Here is a 16262-nt window from a genome sequence, read left to right as displayed (position 1 = left end):
GATAATATACATCATTGATGAAAACGTGATGTATATTTAATGGCATTAAAAATTAATAATGCATATTGGATATAATTTTTTATGCTTGAATATTTGACTCAAATCTGCATGATAACCTGGCAACTAAATAGAACATAGTTTCATAATAATATATATCATTACAGTAGAATTTGAAATGTTATGAAGGCATTTAACTTTTTTTTTTTTACAGTAAAGTAATTTTTGATTAGCTCTAGTAGTTAGACTTGTTTTAGAGATATTAATAGAACATATTTTAAGAAATTTCATACCAAGATATTTATTTAGAATATAATCAAAAATAATATCTATTTTTATTTATTTGTTTTTTTTTTGGTTTGAGGTTTATTTAGAGCACTCTGACAAAATACGTTTACTTTAATTATTTATTAATTATTATTAAGATATTTACATAAATATTTTATGATGAAATGTTGAGCATTATGGCTCAACATAATATACACAGTTCTCAAAAGGGCACCTTCTATTGGTGTCGTAACCAGCTATTGGGACAGTCCCGACAGTCCCACACAATTTTTCTAATGGGTCCACAAAGAATGGGTCCACATTTTTAAAAATGGGTCCAAAATATGTAATTTTATGCATAAAATGGGTCTACTTTTTGAAAAATGGGTCCAGATTTCTCATATTTAGCTTAAAATGGGTAAACTTTAAGAAAATTGGTCCAGATTAAGTGTAAAGTGGGTCCACCCTGATATTGCCCCGCACTGTTTAAAAATCTTGGCTACGGCATTGGGCACCACCACTTCTCCGAGCCCTCAGCCTGCAAGTTATATCCATGTCGTGGAGTAATTGCCTTTAGAATAGATTATGACAAAACCAAATACTGTATGTATGCACATACATTTTCAATACTTACATTTGTAGCAGATGGCGCTTGAGAATCCCGAACTGAGAGCCCCCAGCTATGGCATCTGCAGATAATGAATAAATTATTCGGTATACCGTAAAACCTCGTATGGAAGCCCCATGGGCTTAATCTTGAGAAGCCCATCTTGAAAAGAAACCCCCTTCTCAGTTTGCAAAAGAAAAAGAAGCCTTAAGATATTATGGATTTCTTTCACGATAGTACTTGCATTCAGACCGTTATCGTTGATGATTATGATTGCATGTCAGTATCAATAGTATTTTATAGCACTAGCATGGTTAAAATTTTAAATATATTGAATAAAAATCAATTCAAAAGTTGGAAAATGTTGTATAGTAGTAGGAATTCTAAAATTTAAAGCAGTCATTTTAAAAAAAAGCCCCCCCCCCCTTTTATGTTTTCAAAAGTAATCTCAAAAGAAGCCCATATCTAAAAGAGACCCATCTCAAATAGAAGCCCATTCAAGGGTCCTAAAAAAAAGATACAGTGCTTCTGTTCTAGGTTTGACAGAATAGGATTTAGGCTCTTTATTGAAATGTTGTAATTCTGATCACATTGCTGTGGCTTTGAGCAAAGTATTTCACTGTTATTTTCTCGGTTAAAGCTGACTACAGTACTTGAATGTGAACTTGGTTCAAATTTGTTGGAGTGGGAGAGGTGGGATGATATTTGATGACCGGAAAATGTAAGCAGTAGTATTATATCAAATTATATTAAATAGGTGTACAGATTTTTTTATCAGTTAAACAAGTCTTGGTCAATTTTGTAAGTAAATTTGTGTACATTTCGCCCTCCAAATCGAGACCTCTCTAATTCCTAAACACTCTAATCTGAGAATACTTTTTCAAAGTATCAACTAATAATAATCATCAATCACTTACCAAATGCTAACCCTAATTGCAGACCAAACCTCAAGACCGCCCCATATATTCAGGTCCCAAATTTGAAGGAGAACTGTAGGCCATTTCCATCTTCTACTATTTGATAAATTTCTTACGTAAATAACCCCCAACAAGGCAAACTGTTTGAAGTAAAAAGTAACATTGTCTCTAGTTAAACACTTACAAGTAATAAACTTTAATTCAATTGTATTGTGAGTAGAACTAGTTCAAATGATGACCTAAGTTTGAAAATATCTTCTGTCAGTAATAAAGTTCATTTTAAGAATGCTATCTACTGCATAACTCCTTTACCAAGTGTCAGATTAAACGTGACTACTTAACTCCCCGTAATTCTGAGTGGCATAGATAAATAGGGGTCATCATTTGGAACAAAAACTCATCAAGAAAAATTTTCAAATAGTTGGCATGTGCTTAAGAAAAGATGGAATGTAGATACCTGCAGTCAGAATGAGGAATGAACAATGCAAGCATGACGTTGCATGCATGAGTTCCGTACATTGACATAAAAACTCATTATTCATATCACAAATTATGTTTACTTGCAAAATAGATATTATATCTGCCTATGCATGTTTAGTATAGTGTAATAAATGTATTTATATGAATTATTATTTCTTTTTAAAAATTTTATTTAATGCATTCACTTTAAATTACATTTATTTTATGAAAAAATAGGATGTTTCCATCTCTGTTGTTAGTTACTTATTCATCTGTTCCATATTATATCATTATGTATTTGGACTCAAAATAGTTCTCAAAATATTTCTCCAGAGGGCGGTATTCATATCAAGATTGTGATACTCTTTGTCTAATATTATTGATTTATAAATAGGTCTTTGAACTCTATGAACCCAGAATAAGTTCTCGAACTGTTTCTCTAGAGGGTGCTATTTATATCAGGCATTAAATTCTTGATGTTTTTTGAGACACTATCAGTGAATTAATAATTTTTTGAAAAGTTATGTTTACAAAAGCAAGATTATGAATGTAAATGTAGCGATATATAAAAATAGAAATTATTTGTAAATGCTTATGCAATAAATTTGGTAAGCTGAAAATGAAAAAAAAAATACAGATAAAATAAATACATAAATAACTAAAATATGATATATTCAAAATTTGTTAAAGAATGACAAAATATCAATTATAAATTTGATGTTTTAAAATGTAAATCATAATTTTATTTTAAAATGAAGTAAATAATGTAATTGGAGTATGAATTTGACTTTATACTTTTTCTTTTTACTATATCAAGCAAGGTTTAAAAATTAAACATATAATTTTATTAAACATTAATTATAATAAATTTGTAGTGGAAGATTTTGACTTTGACTGGTGAACGTAATCTGCATTAGATTCTTACTTCTGTTCATTTTTCTCAGGATCGTCAGAAATTCTGAAAGGTAAGAAGAGTGATGTGTGCAAATCAACATCTGTGCAATTGTAGCTGTTGCTAATATTAACATTACTTTGCATGTGATTTTTTATTTTTGTCAATTTTTTTATTTCCCCTTCTACAGTTTTGAGCACCTTTTTTTGCCCACATGTTGCGATTTTTACTTACGACAAGCTGCTCCACAACACGCTCGATCTAAAATCGGTTGGTGTGAGGGAGTTGGTAAGGTGTGAGTGGTAATATGTATACGACAGAACACGGATAGTCATATGGAAGCATATACGATATTGTAGAACATGTTCAAAAAATTGTACTTGGAAGTGTAGCAACGCAGCTTATCGTAAGCTAAATCGCAACACGGGAGACTGGCTTAACATGGTCTACGTTCCAAATCAACTGCCCTTAATTTAAATAATTATTAATATTTAAATTCAGGGCTCTTGGAAGAAGCATTTATAGGTATTCTAAAAATAGCTTAATCTTTTCATTTCTGGTTTGTTTGTAATTTAAAACATACCAGCCCTAAACTAAAGTAATTATGTATTTGAAATCATTAGGAAATATTATACAATGGTTTTAAAGTATATAAATGTCTTAATTGTTTACTCATTCGCTTTCAGTTTTGCAAAATCTGTTGATAATATTGGTGATTTAATAATTATAAATCGCTTTTCGTAAATATTAATTTAAACAAATTGGTTGCTATAAAGTAATGCAAGTAGAAGTTTGGGTCTAGAGCTATTTATGGTGGCTTCAATTTTACCTACTTTATAAAATGTTGGTTTGCAATAATATAAATGTCCTTTTAATTTTCATTTTGATTCCTCTCCCCCATTTCTCCTCAAAATATTCACAATTTTTCTTTTTTAAAGCATTAACTTTTAGCACAGCTTATTGTGATCAGTCAAGATTTTCAGCTACATACAAAGTTTGCGAGCACACCAGCATTTTTGCACAAATTACCATTCATTTTTAACCCTAACTTGATACAATTAATTCTATCATTTTTGTATTCATATCCATGCACTCTTTAATGAAATTTCCATTAAAAAAAAAAAAAGGTTTAACATTAAAAAAAAAAAATCTCACTCTCAAATTAATTACATTCATTTTTAATTACACAATTAGAATTCTACATGACTTAAATAGGTTGGGTGCAACTGAAATTTGGAGATTACAGAGAAAAAAAAACTAAAACTAATAGTTTAAAGTAGTAAATTAACAGTCTATATATTTATATTAGATACGCAAACTTTATTGCATCAAGCTGAGTATATTCAGTAATAAATTAGTTTAAGCTATGCTTTGGTTGAGCATTTTGTTTTTTATTGAAAAATTGTAAGATTTTCCTTGTAGTTTACAAATACATTTGTTTTGAGTTTCAGCTTATCACTAGCACTTTTTAACCATTGTTTTGTTCATTTAATGTTTATTGTAAACAATATTTGATGTAGTTTCCACATCCATTTGATGTGTTTTTTGTGATGCTTCATTAAATTAAATTTTACTCATTTTAAAATGAAATTTAAACATGTTATCCTGTGAGAGAAGAATTTGAATATGTTCTTTTTTGTTACATTTTTTTTATTTCTTCACATATTGAATTTAACATCAGTTTGACAAATACAGCACTACACATTTTCAAAATTATGAATTTCTTTTCATTTGTACCTTTGACCTTTGAATCTTGACCCTTGAGCGGTGCTTTAGCTTGCTATATTATAAGGTGTTTTTCATCAAATTACAGTGTCCTGGGTTCAAATCTTACAAACTACACATTTTAAATATGAATTTCTTTATAATTTGTACATTTGACCCATGACCTGCATATCTTAACCCTTGGAGTGGAGCTTTAGCTTGGTATATTATAATGTGCTTTCCATCTAATTGCAATGTACTGACTTCAAATATTCCAAACTACATATTTTAAATATGAATTTCTTTTCATTTGTACCTTCAACCTATGACCTGTGAAACTTAACTCTTGAAGCATAGCTTTAGGCTTAGTATTTTTTATAAGGTGCTTTTATCCAATTGCAGTTTCCTGGCCTTAAAATCTTGCAAACAACAGGCATTTTTCACATTAAAAAAAATAATTTGATTATGATTTGTTTGCAAACAAACTGAATCAAATGCAACTGTTTGCAATGAATGTCTGTATTCAGCAATAGCTATACATTAAAAAAATAAACTATGTAGTGTTAAGCCGGGGACTGCATCGTACGACGGTCGAATACACAATTCTACAGACGATACTGTCTGTAGAATTGCGTCGGGTGCGGCGAGTGTCTGGCTTAAAGGCAGATTTACACAGGGCGCGACAGCCATACAAACCGTGAAAGAAGCAATTAATTGAACTATTATGATGATCTGCACTAAATACGATGTGATTACGTGACCGAGTAATAATGTTACTTGTCATAGAATCATTTGCTATTTCCAGAAAGAAAAAATATTGTGACCGGTCAGTGACACTTGTCACTCTTGACTGATCATGCAGAAAGTGGAACAAACTGCAAACATCTGCAGGCATGATGAATGTTTTGTTGCTGTCATATGTGGCTGTCTGGCTCTTGTGTAAATCAGCCTGAAACATAGTCAGTGGTGTATCTACTGTAGGAGTATTGACATGGTGATGGAGGGGCGCAAATGTTAAGTGGAGGCATAGGCTTATCCAGCAAGCCGTCTTTTGGACAGCCTACAATTATTGAGGATGGCTACTTGGCCCAATCAGCTCGGCCTACCCTAATTGGGCCTGGTCTACCTTTAGAAAATTCTATATTCTTCAAATTTATCGAGTGTTACATTAAAAATTTAATCATATTTACGTGTAATAAAAACAACATTTATTGATTGAATGTACATTGTTTTTGTAACAATATTTGGTGGGGATTCCCAAAGATGGCCCACCCATCGACTCAGTGCCACGCCCACTGGCTTCCATTTTGGACGGCCTATATTGTTTTTCTGGCTAAACCCCTGAGTGATGGTCTCTACTCTACACGAGTGAGGGAGAGTTAGCTGGCAACAAAAAAATAATGTTACAAAGTAATTTTTAACTTGAGTGCAAATGGTTTTCCTTAGGCTAAGTAGCTAATTTTCAGGGGGTGGGGGTCCTGTGGATGGGCTCAATTTTTTTCCTAGGGAATGCCCTCCACGTAGCACCATAGATATGCCATTAAATATTGTACAGAGCATGTGAGTTTGTATTCCAAGTGACAAGTGGCTGGCTATTGGATGAGATGGAAAAATTATTTCTTAACCCTATCGAAGACTAATGATATTCTGGGTGGTTAACCTTATAAAATGTTGAATTAATAAAATATTTATTTAAGCAAGCTAGAATATGTGAAACCACTTTCTTCATGTTTAATTTATTTTCCTATATTTTTAAAGAAATGTTCATAATTGATGTGTGTTAAAAATGATTAAGACTTTTACATTTTATTGTTTGTTCATCAACTGATCTTTTTACTTTCTATTTCTATCTCATGTTTGCTTTGGTCACTAATACTGATGGAAAAATTTTGAGCTTAGAATTTGCCATTCATCTATTTTTAATTTTGTTTATTTTTGCATTTTAGCTTCAAATCACAACCATAACTGATGATATATATGTCTTTGTGATGGAGAAAGTAACTATTATCTGTCAATAGCTTTAAGTATTATTTTTTAATAGTTATTTTCTTTAAACACGACCAGGTACTGCTACCAAATCAACATATTTCCTATACACCATTTTCACCAAATTTGAAATGAAAATATCCGACAACCTGGCAACTACTACTGGGGGACATCCTGAAGCCTAGGCATTTCACTCTACGTTATCAGTGTTTATCTGTGTTCTGTGACTGGTGCGAGACTAAAACAAAGATATGTGTCTAAACAAAGATATGTGTCTGGAAAAACAAAATTTGTTCAAGCTGAGCTGCTGGATGTCCCCAATTGCGAGATGTTGGTGGCGCTGTTTCAAAGTAGACCCGATAAAATGGTGTATAGTCTTTATAATATACCCTTAAAATTTCAAACTCAAATTTAAGAAATTTCATGGTTAAAATTCCTGTATGTCATTAAAAACTAATTTTTTTAAAAATCTGTTATGTTTATAACTTCTGTGGTTTTTTTTAAAGGGATGGGGCCATCCATAATTTTCAACATTTTCAAGAGTAGAAAATATGTGCTTTAGGATGGTGGAGGAGGTTGAAAATATAGGTACAAGTACTCTTTTAAGAAAGAGAATGATGGATCTCAAAATGACAAATCAACATTTTATTGTGCACTCTTCCATTGGGGGGGGGGGGGGGGTGGCAGTCACAGAAGTATGTTTATTGTTTTACTTATGAAAATATTGGAAATTATAGATTACCTCTAAATAATATATAAATTTTATATATTTAGATTAATGTTTTTGGATTTTCTCTTGATTTTTTTTTTTTTTTGGTTGGTACTATACCTTTAATTAGGTTTACTGAATGAATTTTAGCATATGCACTGATTTTTATGAATTATCCCCCCTCCCTCCCCACCATTTGTCAAAAGATTAAATGTGATTCGTGATCTTGATGATCTATTTCACACCTGCCAGTCAAGTTGTTTGTTTCTTATCAATACTTTCAGAGATGCTAATATTAGCATAACACTGTAAATATAAGAGATGCTATAACTATATAGCCACATGACTTAGCTTATAGACAAAACCAATGAAAGGTGAAGGTACTTGATCATATGAATGCATTTATCATCATCAGTTCACCATGATTTGATATGGCCATGTTTGATCCATTCAATAAAGCCCTGTCCAGACTATCAAATATAAATACAAAGCCTAACAATTTGCATTGTAGTCTAAGTATATCCATCATCATGTTATAACTACAGTCACAGTGTTCTTCCAAAGCCGATTTGGCCGTCAATTTTACCAGTAAAAATAACCAGACAACTGGTAAAAATTGTGTGTTGGGTAAAATGAAAAGCCACTAATTAGGCCTAAAGATGCCTAGGAAAACCTTCTTTCAATAAATGAACATCATTCCAGGCCAAGTTGTGACTGTATGTTTCGTTGGTTTTTCCACTCATTAAACCCACTCAAATGGCGTAACGTCTCACGCTGCGTGCTTAGCTGACATTATACGAGACAATTTACCAGTAAAAAATGTTTCTGTTGGGAGATCAAGCCACACACCTATCCAGATTTTTTTTAAAACCTAGTTTATTTCATGTATTTTGGTGGTATATTTTTGAGGTTTTAGTAAGAATATTAAGTCTCTGAGAAAATGAAACATACACCATTTTTTGTCGGTCCTTATTATGCCCCACATATCTTATTCAAGATTCTGGATGATGGAACGATTAGAATGTCTGTAAATACAGTGGTTTTAGGTTTATAATAACAATTATTTTTATTTAAGTATGATTTTGTAAATTTCTGAATTGGAAATTCCAAGGGCATGTATCTCAAAGATCAATAAGGTCAAAGTTGAGATATGCCAAGTGGAAATTATTTTGATCATTAGTCAAGTAATTCTTTTTGATGATAACATTTATTCCGAAATTCACCTGTTTCAGAGGAAATATCCAAGATCCTTAGCTATTCAGATTGCTGTTTTTCTTAAATTTAATTTGCTAAACAATTTTCATTGCCATTAGATTTCTATGATGATAAAAATTTGGTTAACATTGTAACCACCTGCCTATGCTAATAATATTGAATTTATATTTGGCTCGCATTTATCAATGTCACTTAATCTCTTATTGATCTGCCTCCGCAGCTTCAAACTCATTGTCCGCTGCGAGTATGGAGAGCTTAACCACGGCGGAAGATAACTATACTGTTAGTGGGTTGCCTAGGAAACCAGGTTATATACCGTACAGAAACTCGGTGTTGACGTGGTTACTGAAAGATAGTCTTGGTGGTAACTCAAAAACTATTATGATATCGAGTAAGTAAGAATATTTAATTCAATATGTTTTTCGTAAGTTTTTAATTATTGTATAACTTTTTTGACGATTACATAAGCTAGAATGTGAATCTATTTCCATGACCTACTTTTCTGAGAGGTCTTTTGTGATTTTATTTGTTCCACTTTACTGATTACAAGTTATCATGCTACTTAATTAAAATGGAGACATATTTCTACATCAGAACAGTTAGTTCAAATTTACATCCCCAACTCCATAAATTTATATGTTTGATGTTAATTTTTTTTTTTTTTAATTAGAATACATTGTTAAACAAGTCACAATATGTCACAGATTCAGATCCATGTTTGAAGTTGTTATCAATATTGTTTTAAAAATTAGTGATGTTAAAATCTTTATATTTCCTTTTTACATGATACATTTATTAGCAATTAGAGTGTACAGTATATTTACTCAAAAATCTTTAATTATTGCTTTTTACATGAACATTATTTGCAATTACATTATAAATTATTTTTTTTACTGTAAATATATATGTAAAGATAATTGTATTTGTGCTGAGCCAAGAAGCATGAATATAACATTCAATATATTATTTTTTTATGTGATGTATTAATTTATTAGCTTGGTTTTCAGAAAATCATAAATTAATACCAAATTCTTTGCACAAACCATTAACTTAGCTTGTTAATCAATTTAAAAGTAAAATGACATGATTTTCAAGGCGTCTTATTTACAGTGTAATAGATTTTCACAAAATAATTCTGTAGCGAAGATGAATTAATCACTGAATACAGATAATCTAGGTTGGCAGCCTGTTGTTGCTATGGTAACCTGATGGTACCAAACCTAATCTTTAATGAACAGAATATTTTTCATCTGATTGTGTATATCCAACAGATTAATCACTGTGTTTGTTTGAAAATGTTTTCTTCTCAAAGTAATTTATTACTTGCATCTGTACTTAAAATCATTGTGCTTATTTGAATTTAAACTGCTGTTGATGCGCCAATATTTGCCAACCTACACTCAAATCAATAAGTAACGCAGTGTAGGAAAGAGATTGTACATAATAGTTTGATTTAGGTCTCTATGCTAACGTACAACACAAAGTTCAATATTATTCACTGTGGTTGTAATGATATGTATCTTATTGGTTTAACCGTTAATATTGAGTGCCTTTGATTTAAATATATCGTGCAGCCGTGTCCCCAGCAAGCACATACTTCAATGAGACTATGAGCACATTGCGTTATGCAAGGCGAGCGAAGCATATTGTCAACAAACCTAAGGTTAATGAGGTAAGTAAGCTGAGTGTTTACTCCTAAAGTGAATTTTTGTAAAAAATTTAAATTGGAGAAGGGTATTTTTAATACAAAGATTATTATTATTATGTCTCATTTCAGAGAATATCTGTATGATTTATGATTTTAATCTTAGCACATGTCTTATGCATTGGATGAATATGTGCTTTCAGGCTAGGCCTGTGTCTGGTGTGAGTGTGCAGAAGGTGTTTTGGACTTAATACCATTTGGATCAGATATTATCTAGGCTAGTCTCTGAGGTGGTTATGTAACATAATTAGATTGACTGGGATTGATTAAGGAGATTAAGATTTGTTATTTTGTCTGGTGGTGATAATGATGTTATCACTGTTATCTATTATTATTGCTATTGTTTGGATATTAATTTTGTTATATTTGTTATTGATATCTAGGCTAGTATCTTCTTCATATTTAGTATAATTGGGCATACATGATATTATATGAAAGGCTAATGTTTGTTGTATGTTCGATGATGATGCAGTGTCGTATGATGATGTTCAACAGTGTCTAATATGATGTGTAATCATAATGTGAAGTGATGCGTGGTGAAGATGAACTGTTTTTTGTTATGATTTGTTATGATGTGAAATGATATAATAAATCAAATTTAATTATATAACAATGACACCATAATGGTACTGTAAGGACAATAGGACAAGGACAACAATGGCAATAGTAATAATGGCAGTGATGATGAGATGACAGTGGTAGCATTTGATCTGCTCAGCATTAAGGGCCCCAATGTCATTAATTTTTTTCTAAAACTTTATTGGGTTATTCTAAGAATTGTTGTTTGTTGTTCTTAATCATACATCTCCCTTTTTTTTCCCTTTTTTTTATATATTTAAAAAGTGTTTTGTGATCTTTATTCCTGAATGAAATGAAATTAAGCTTCAGGATTTCTGTATTGTCCTTAACAGGAGAGCAGTACATTAATTATGAGGCATACAATATTTTCATTTATTATTATTATTATTATTATTATTATTATTATTGTTATTATTATTATTTTACTAAAACCTACCTTAAGGGGAACTTAGACAATGGAGAAATTAGAGAACAATTAAAAAAAACGATGTTATTGCTAATAAACAAAATCAACATTTTAAACCCTAACAGCATATTTATATACATTTTTTCTATATGATTATAAAATTTTAAATGTTTTTATTTACCAGGATCTGAACGTTCGCTTAATTAGAGAATTGAGAGCAGAAATTGATTCCCTGAAAGCCCTCCTTAGCTGTGCTAGTCTTGTAAGTCTGTTTAACATGTTTGTTATTATTTATTTATATGTTAAAAGAGGATAGAGAAGGCAGTGCTCACAGTATTTATTCAATTTAAATGCTTGTATGGCCACATTTTCTTTATATGTTTTTTTTTATGAATGAATACCTATAAAGTTGATTGAATTTTAAAGTCTGATATCAACCTGCAGACTACTGTAAATAATTACTTTATATAATAATTGTATGGAAAGTTCATATTTATGTATAATTATTTATAAGTTGTCAATATATCTACAGCAATTAATATTGTTATTAATCTTGTTTTTGTTTTTTTATTTTCTGCTGCCACTACTATTATTAATCTTAGATTATTTTGATTATCACTACCCAAAAAAAATACAGAATTAATTGTTATTTTCATACAGAAAAATATTCCATTATATTTGCTGAATTTTGTTTCAGTTATTACTTTGTTGCACATAAGTACAAAAAAAAATCATAAGTAAATAATTTATAATACAAAAAAGCTGTAATAAGAATGCAAATAAATATGAGATTTGATTTATTTTTGCATTTTATTGATAGGATGAAGCATGTGTATTGAATTGAGGATGGTGTAATATGAAATAATTTCTTATTAAACCGGGGAACACATTCAGTAGCAAGTTGCTTGTTCTCCCACAGTTACTGTATTCCTCCGTGGTTTTTGCTTACAAAATACGTGTCATGTTAGGCCTAGCGAGTGGAGCTTTTTTAGTTGATAAAAATCCTGTATCTGAACCCTGTGATTGGAAGGCAAACATTTATTAAATATATTTATTAAAAAAAATCAAATAATACATTAAATAAAATTGCTACCAGTTGTTATTAATGATAGTATTTACTATGGTACCTCTAATGCTTCTACTGTATCTTTCTCCTGATGGTGTTATTTTTTATTTAAGAATGCTATAGGTCACTTTAAAGAGTTATAACAGAGACACTCTCTCCACATATAAATATGTATCAGCTGACCTTTTGTTGGAGAACACAACTTGTTCAGTTAATAGTTGGAAAATATATAATGAACGAAATTTCATCAGTTCTTTATTAGATTTACAACATGGCATTTAAAAAATTGAGGCCTCAACAGTAATCAAAATCAAGATAAGAAAAAAATGTCATAGTGTGGCCATATGGTACATAAACAAATGAAAGATTAACTATGTGTGGTATGTAAGCATACGCATCTATCCATGCATGAATGTACGCAAGCATGCATACAGCATGGAGCATACAAATACAACGTGGTCTGAGGTGCAGGAGTGGATTCTGTTTTTCTTTAATTGTTTGATGATTTAGTTCTACTTCCCAATGCAAAGCAGAAGGAGAAGTTTTCCAATCATCCATCACCTATAGAAGTTAAACTCACTACTTTTACTATGTCGCATAATTATTAATTTGATAAAATTGTACATTAAATCTTGATTTTTCCACATATGTACAGTTGGCATATGATTTGCGTAATCAGGCATCTAATGTCTATTTTGGGTAGCACTTTTTTTGACGTGTCTGTGTTTATGTCCACTTGCAGGGAAGTAGTCAAAAATTTTGTACCGCATACTGAGTGGAATTAATTAACGAAATCTTGTTATTACCTAATTAATATTTATAAGTTATAGTAATAGCATGTGTATTATATGGTATAAAAATGCTTTTCAATCTGCATGATTGATTTTGGGTATTTGAAATATGGGTCGCTTGTGGCTCGTATGTATTTTTACATGAATTATGCTGCATTAATGCATTACTAATTTGTTTGACTTACAGAGTAGTTCGCAAGCATCTCTAGTCCAAGATAAGAACATCAATGAAATACTGCAAGAGAATGAGCAGAAGGTAGATCGATTGACTGAAGCTTGGGTAGAGAAGTGGAGAGAGGCGGCCTCAATCATGCAGGTAGAAATTATGAGATGGTGCTGGTGGTAATGGGTGGTGGTGAAAGGGGTAATGGTGGATGTTAATGGGAATGGTGATGGTTATCGTGGTGGTTGCTGGTGGTGGGGACGGTGATGGATATCCTGATGGTGGTTATTGGGGTAGTTATAGGGAATGGTTAAGGTGGTGATGGTAGAAATAGTGATTGTGGTGGTGATGATGGTAATGGTGATGGTGGTTTTGGTGGCAGTAATTGTGGTAATGTTTGTGATTTATAGGGATGATGGTGATTATGGGGGTGATGGTTTTGGTGCTTTGTAGATGCTGATGGCAGTTACGGTAGAGATAGTGGTGAGGATGAACTGGTCAAAGAGAGTCAATTCTGTGTCAATGGACGTAGATGAATGTAATTGAGTATGAAGATGATGATGAACTTAATGATGTTTTGAATGTTGTGTTGATAAAAGTGTAAACATGGTTAATGATGTGAATGATTGTAATGATGATGAAGCTAGTCATAACAATTATGAAAATGGGGTAGTACTGTTTTCTCTGGAAATGATAGAAATTATTGGTGATGAAAGATTATATTAATGAGGACAATAATGATGGCAGTTTGTAGTGATTATGGTTGATGATGACAGCAATCCAGATGGTATTGATGATGGTGTAGGCAGATAAGAGTGACTGATGACTTTGCAAGGTATATTATTGGTAAAACTATTATAATGTTTCATTCAGGAATGCAACGTAGGTATTCGTCGGGAGAATGTTGGTGTCATCGTTGAATCTGATCTACCACATCTTCTTGGGATGGATGACGACCTCTTGAGCACTGGAATTATCTTGTACCACCTCAAGGTAAGCTTAGTCGACCATATTCCCAAAAAATATTTGTTTTGTTGCCGACCCTAGTTTTTGCGATTTCTGCTAAGTTGGGTTTTCGCTTAATTGGAAAATCGAAGGCAAGTATACCAGCTTAACCTCATACCTCAGGTGGTAGAGGCCCATTGTACACAATTGGCTCATGTGCACTTTAAAGAACCCAGTACATCTTTCGAGACGAGTAGAGGATTACCCCGGTGTATTGGTCCATGCAGCCTCTGTGTGTGGACAGGCGAGAATAGCTGGTACCGGTTGCTTTGTAGCTCAGACTTGGAGAAACCTTTAGGGGAGAAGCAAGTTGCTGTAAGAGCTAGTTCACACCTCGAGCATTTTGTTACTCGCTTCTGTACTTTCTCTGTTCTCTTATCATTTGCTACTTGGGTTTCATGCTGTATGTATTATTGAAGACCTGAATAGAGAGAGCCTCTCCATGTGCATCGATTTTCAGGATGTTGATGGAATTTACAGTATGTCCCTCTTTATAATATCTCTGTATCTGAGCTTTGACTTCCTCTCGCTCTTGTTCCAGGAGATAAAATATCATTAAAAAACATGTTAATACTGGTATGGAATGCCTTGAGCAAATACCATTCAATAACTTAACACATACTTGACAATTTTTTTTCTACCTGTAAATCTAATGAAAAACAGAAGTTGTTTATGCTTCTCAGCAACACTGAGTAAAGTATGTTAATTGCTATGCATTATTGCTCTGTGATCTGTTGGCTGGTTGTCATTTTAATTTTCAACAAATGAAGTAACCAACGAGTTTATAGCGCGGACCACATAACAGGGTTCAGTAGAATTTGATTAGTAGCAGAAGATGTTTGGAAGATGATAAATTGAATGAGACTTTATTTGTATTATCTTTTTTAGGAAGGGGAAACCACCATTGGACGTGAAGATGCTGATGAAGAACAAGATATCAGTAAGCAAACAATTTATCGTCATAGTTTTGTTATTTACATCGTCGTCACCACTGTTGCAGCTGCTGTCGTCCTTTTCCTTTTCAGCATCATCATAATCTACAACATCATCATCTTTAACATCATTATCAATTGACATTTACATTTAACAATATCATTCTTTTTCATTATATAATATTTAATTACAATTGTAATATTTAATATTATTTTCTTTGTATACTTAAGTTCTCTCTGGTCCAGGTATTGAACAAAAACATTGTTCAATTCAAAATAATGGAGGAACCGTAATGCTGTGCCCTTGTGAGGGTGCTCTTTGTGCTGTTAATGGTCTCGATGTTAACCAACCAACTCAACTAACTCAAGGTACATCAAAATCTTACTTATTTTACATCCTGTCTTATTGTTTCCCTCCCTATAATCTCAAGACTTTCAATCTCAAATCGACAAGATTCCTCTAAATTTTCCTGCCCAATTTTTTTTTTTGGAAAGCCTCACTACAGGTTTCCCTTTAATGATAATTATATTAATAATAATAATAATAATAATAATAATAATAATAATAATAATAATAATAATAATAATAATAATAAGGTTTATGAAGTGCACATATCCACTGCAGTAGTGCCTTAGGCACTACAAAAGGAAGGAACCAAAAATTAATGTGAACCTAAAAGCTAACAGAAAAGAAACAATGCACACATCACCGCACCGTTTACAGGCAATTTGAGGTACAGAAGCCTTTCTGCTGCATTCTCTAATAAAAAAAAAATATATATATATACTAATGGGATACATGATTTGGGGTATGCAGGCTATAGCTTAGGGAAGAATTCTGCTGTCTGGATGCATACAGTAT

At 31.9% G+C, this 16262-nt stretch overlaps 1 protein-coding gene across 1 annotated transcript in view; it reads left to right on the top strand.

Annotated features, from left to right (window-relative positions):
* The window catches only part of LOC117124622, a 62357-nt gene that overhangs the window by 20186 nt on the left and 25909 nt on the right, over positions 1-16262 (top strand). The window contains exons 8-15 of the mRNA XM_033270918.1: positions 3192-3212; positions 8974-9144; positions 10328-10425; positions 11628-11705; positions 13488-13616; positions 14337-14456; positions 15357-15408; positions 15632-15769. Coding sequence (XP_033126809.1) covers positions 3192-3212; positions 8974-9144; positions 10328-10425; positions 11628-11705; positions 13488-13616; positions 14337-14456; positions 15357-15408; positions 15632-15769 — 807 coding nt within the window. The remainder of the gene's footprint in view (positions 1-3191; positions 3213-8973; positions 9145-10327; positions 10426-11627; positions 11706-13487; positions 13617-14336; positions 14457-15356; positions 15409-15631; positions 15770-16262) is intronic.

Source organism: Anneissia japonica, unplaced genomic scaffold (assembly GCF_011630105.1).
Source record: "Anneissia japonica isolate Jap-2015-1 unplaced genomic scaffold, ASM1163010v1 scaffold287833_len2544123_cov190, whole genome shotgun sequence".
Classification (NCBI taxonomy): Eukaryota; Metazoa; Echinodermata; class Crinoidea; order Comatulida; family Comatulidae; genus Anneissia; species Anneissia japonica.
Note: the sequence above shows the minus strand (reverse complement) of the source record. Positions and strands in the feature narration are given on the sequence as shown.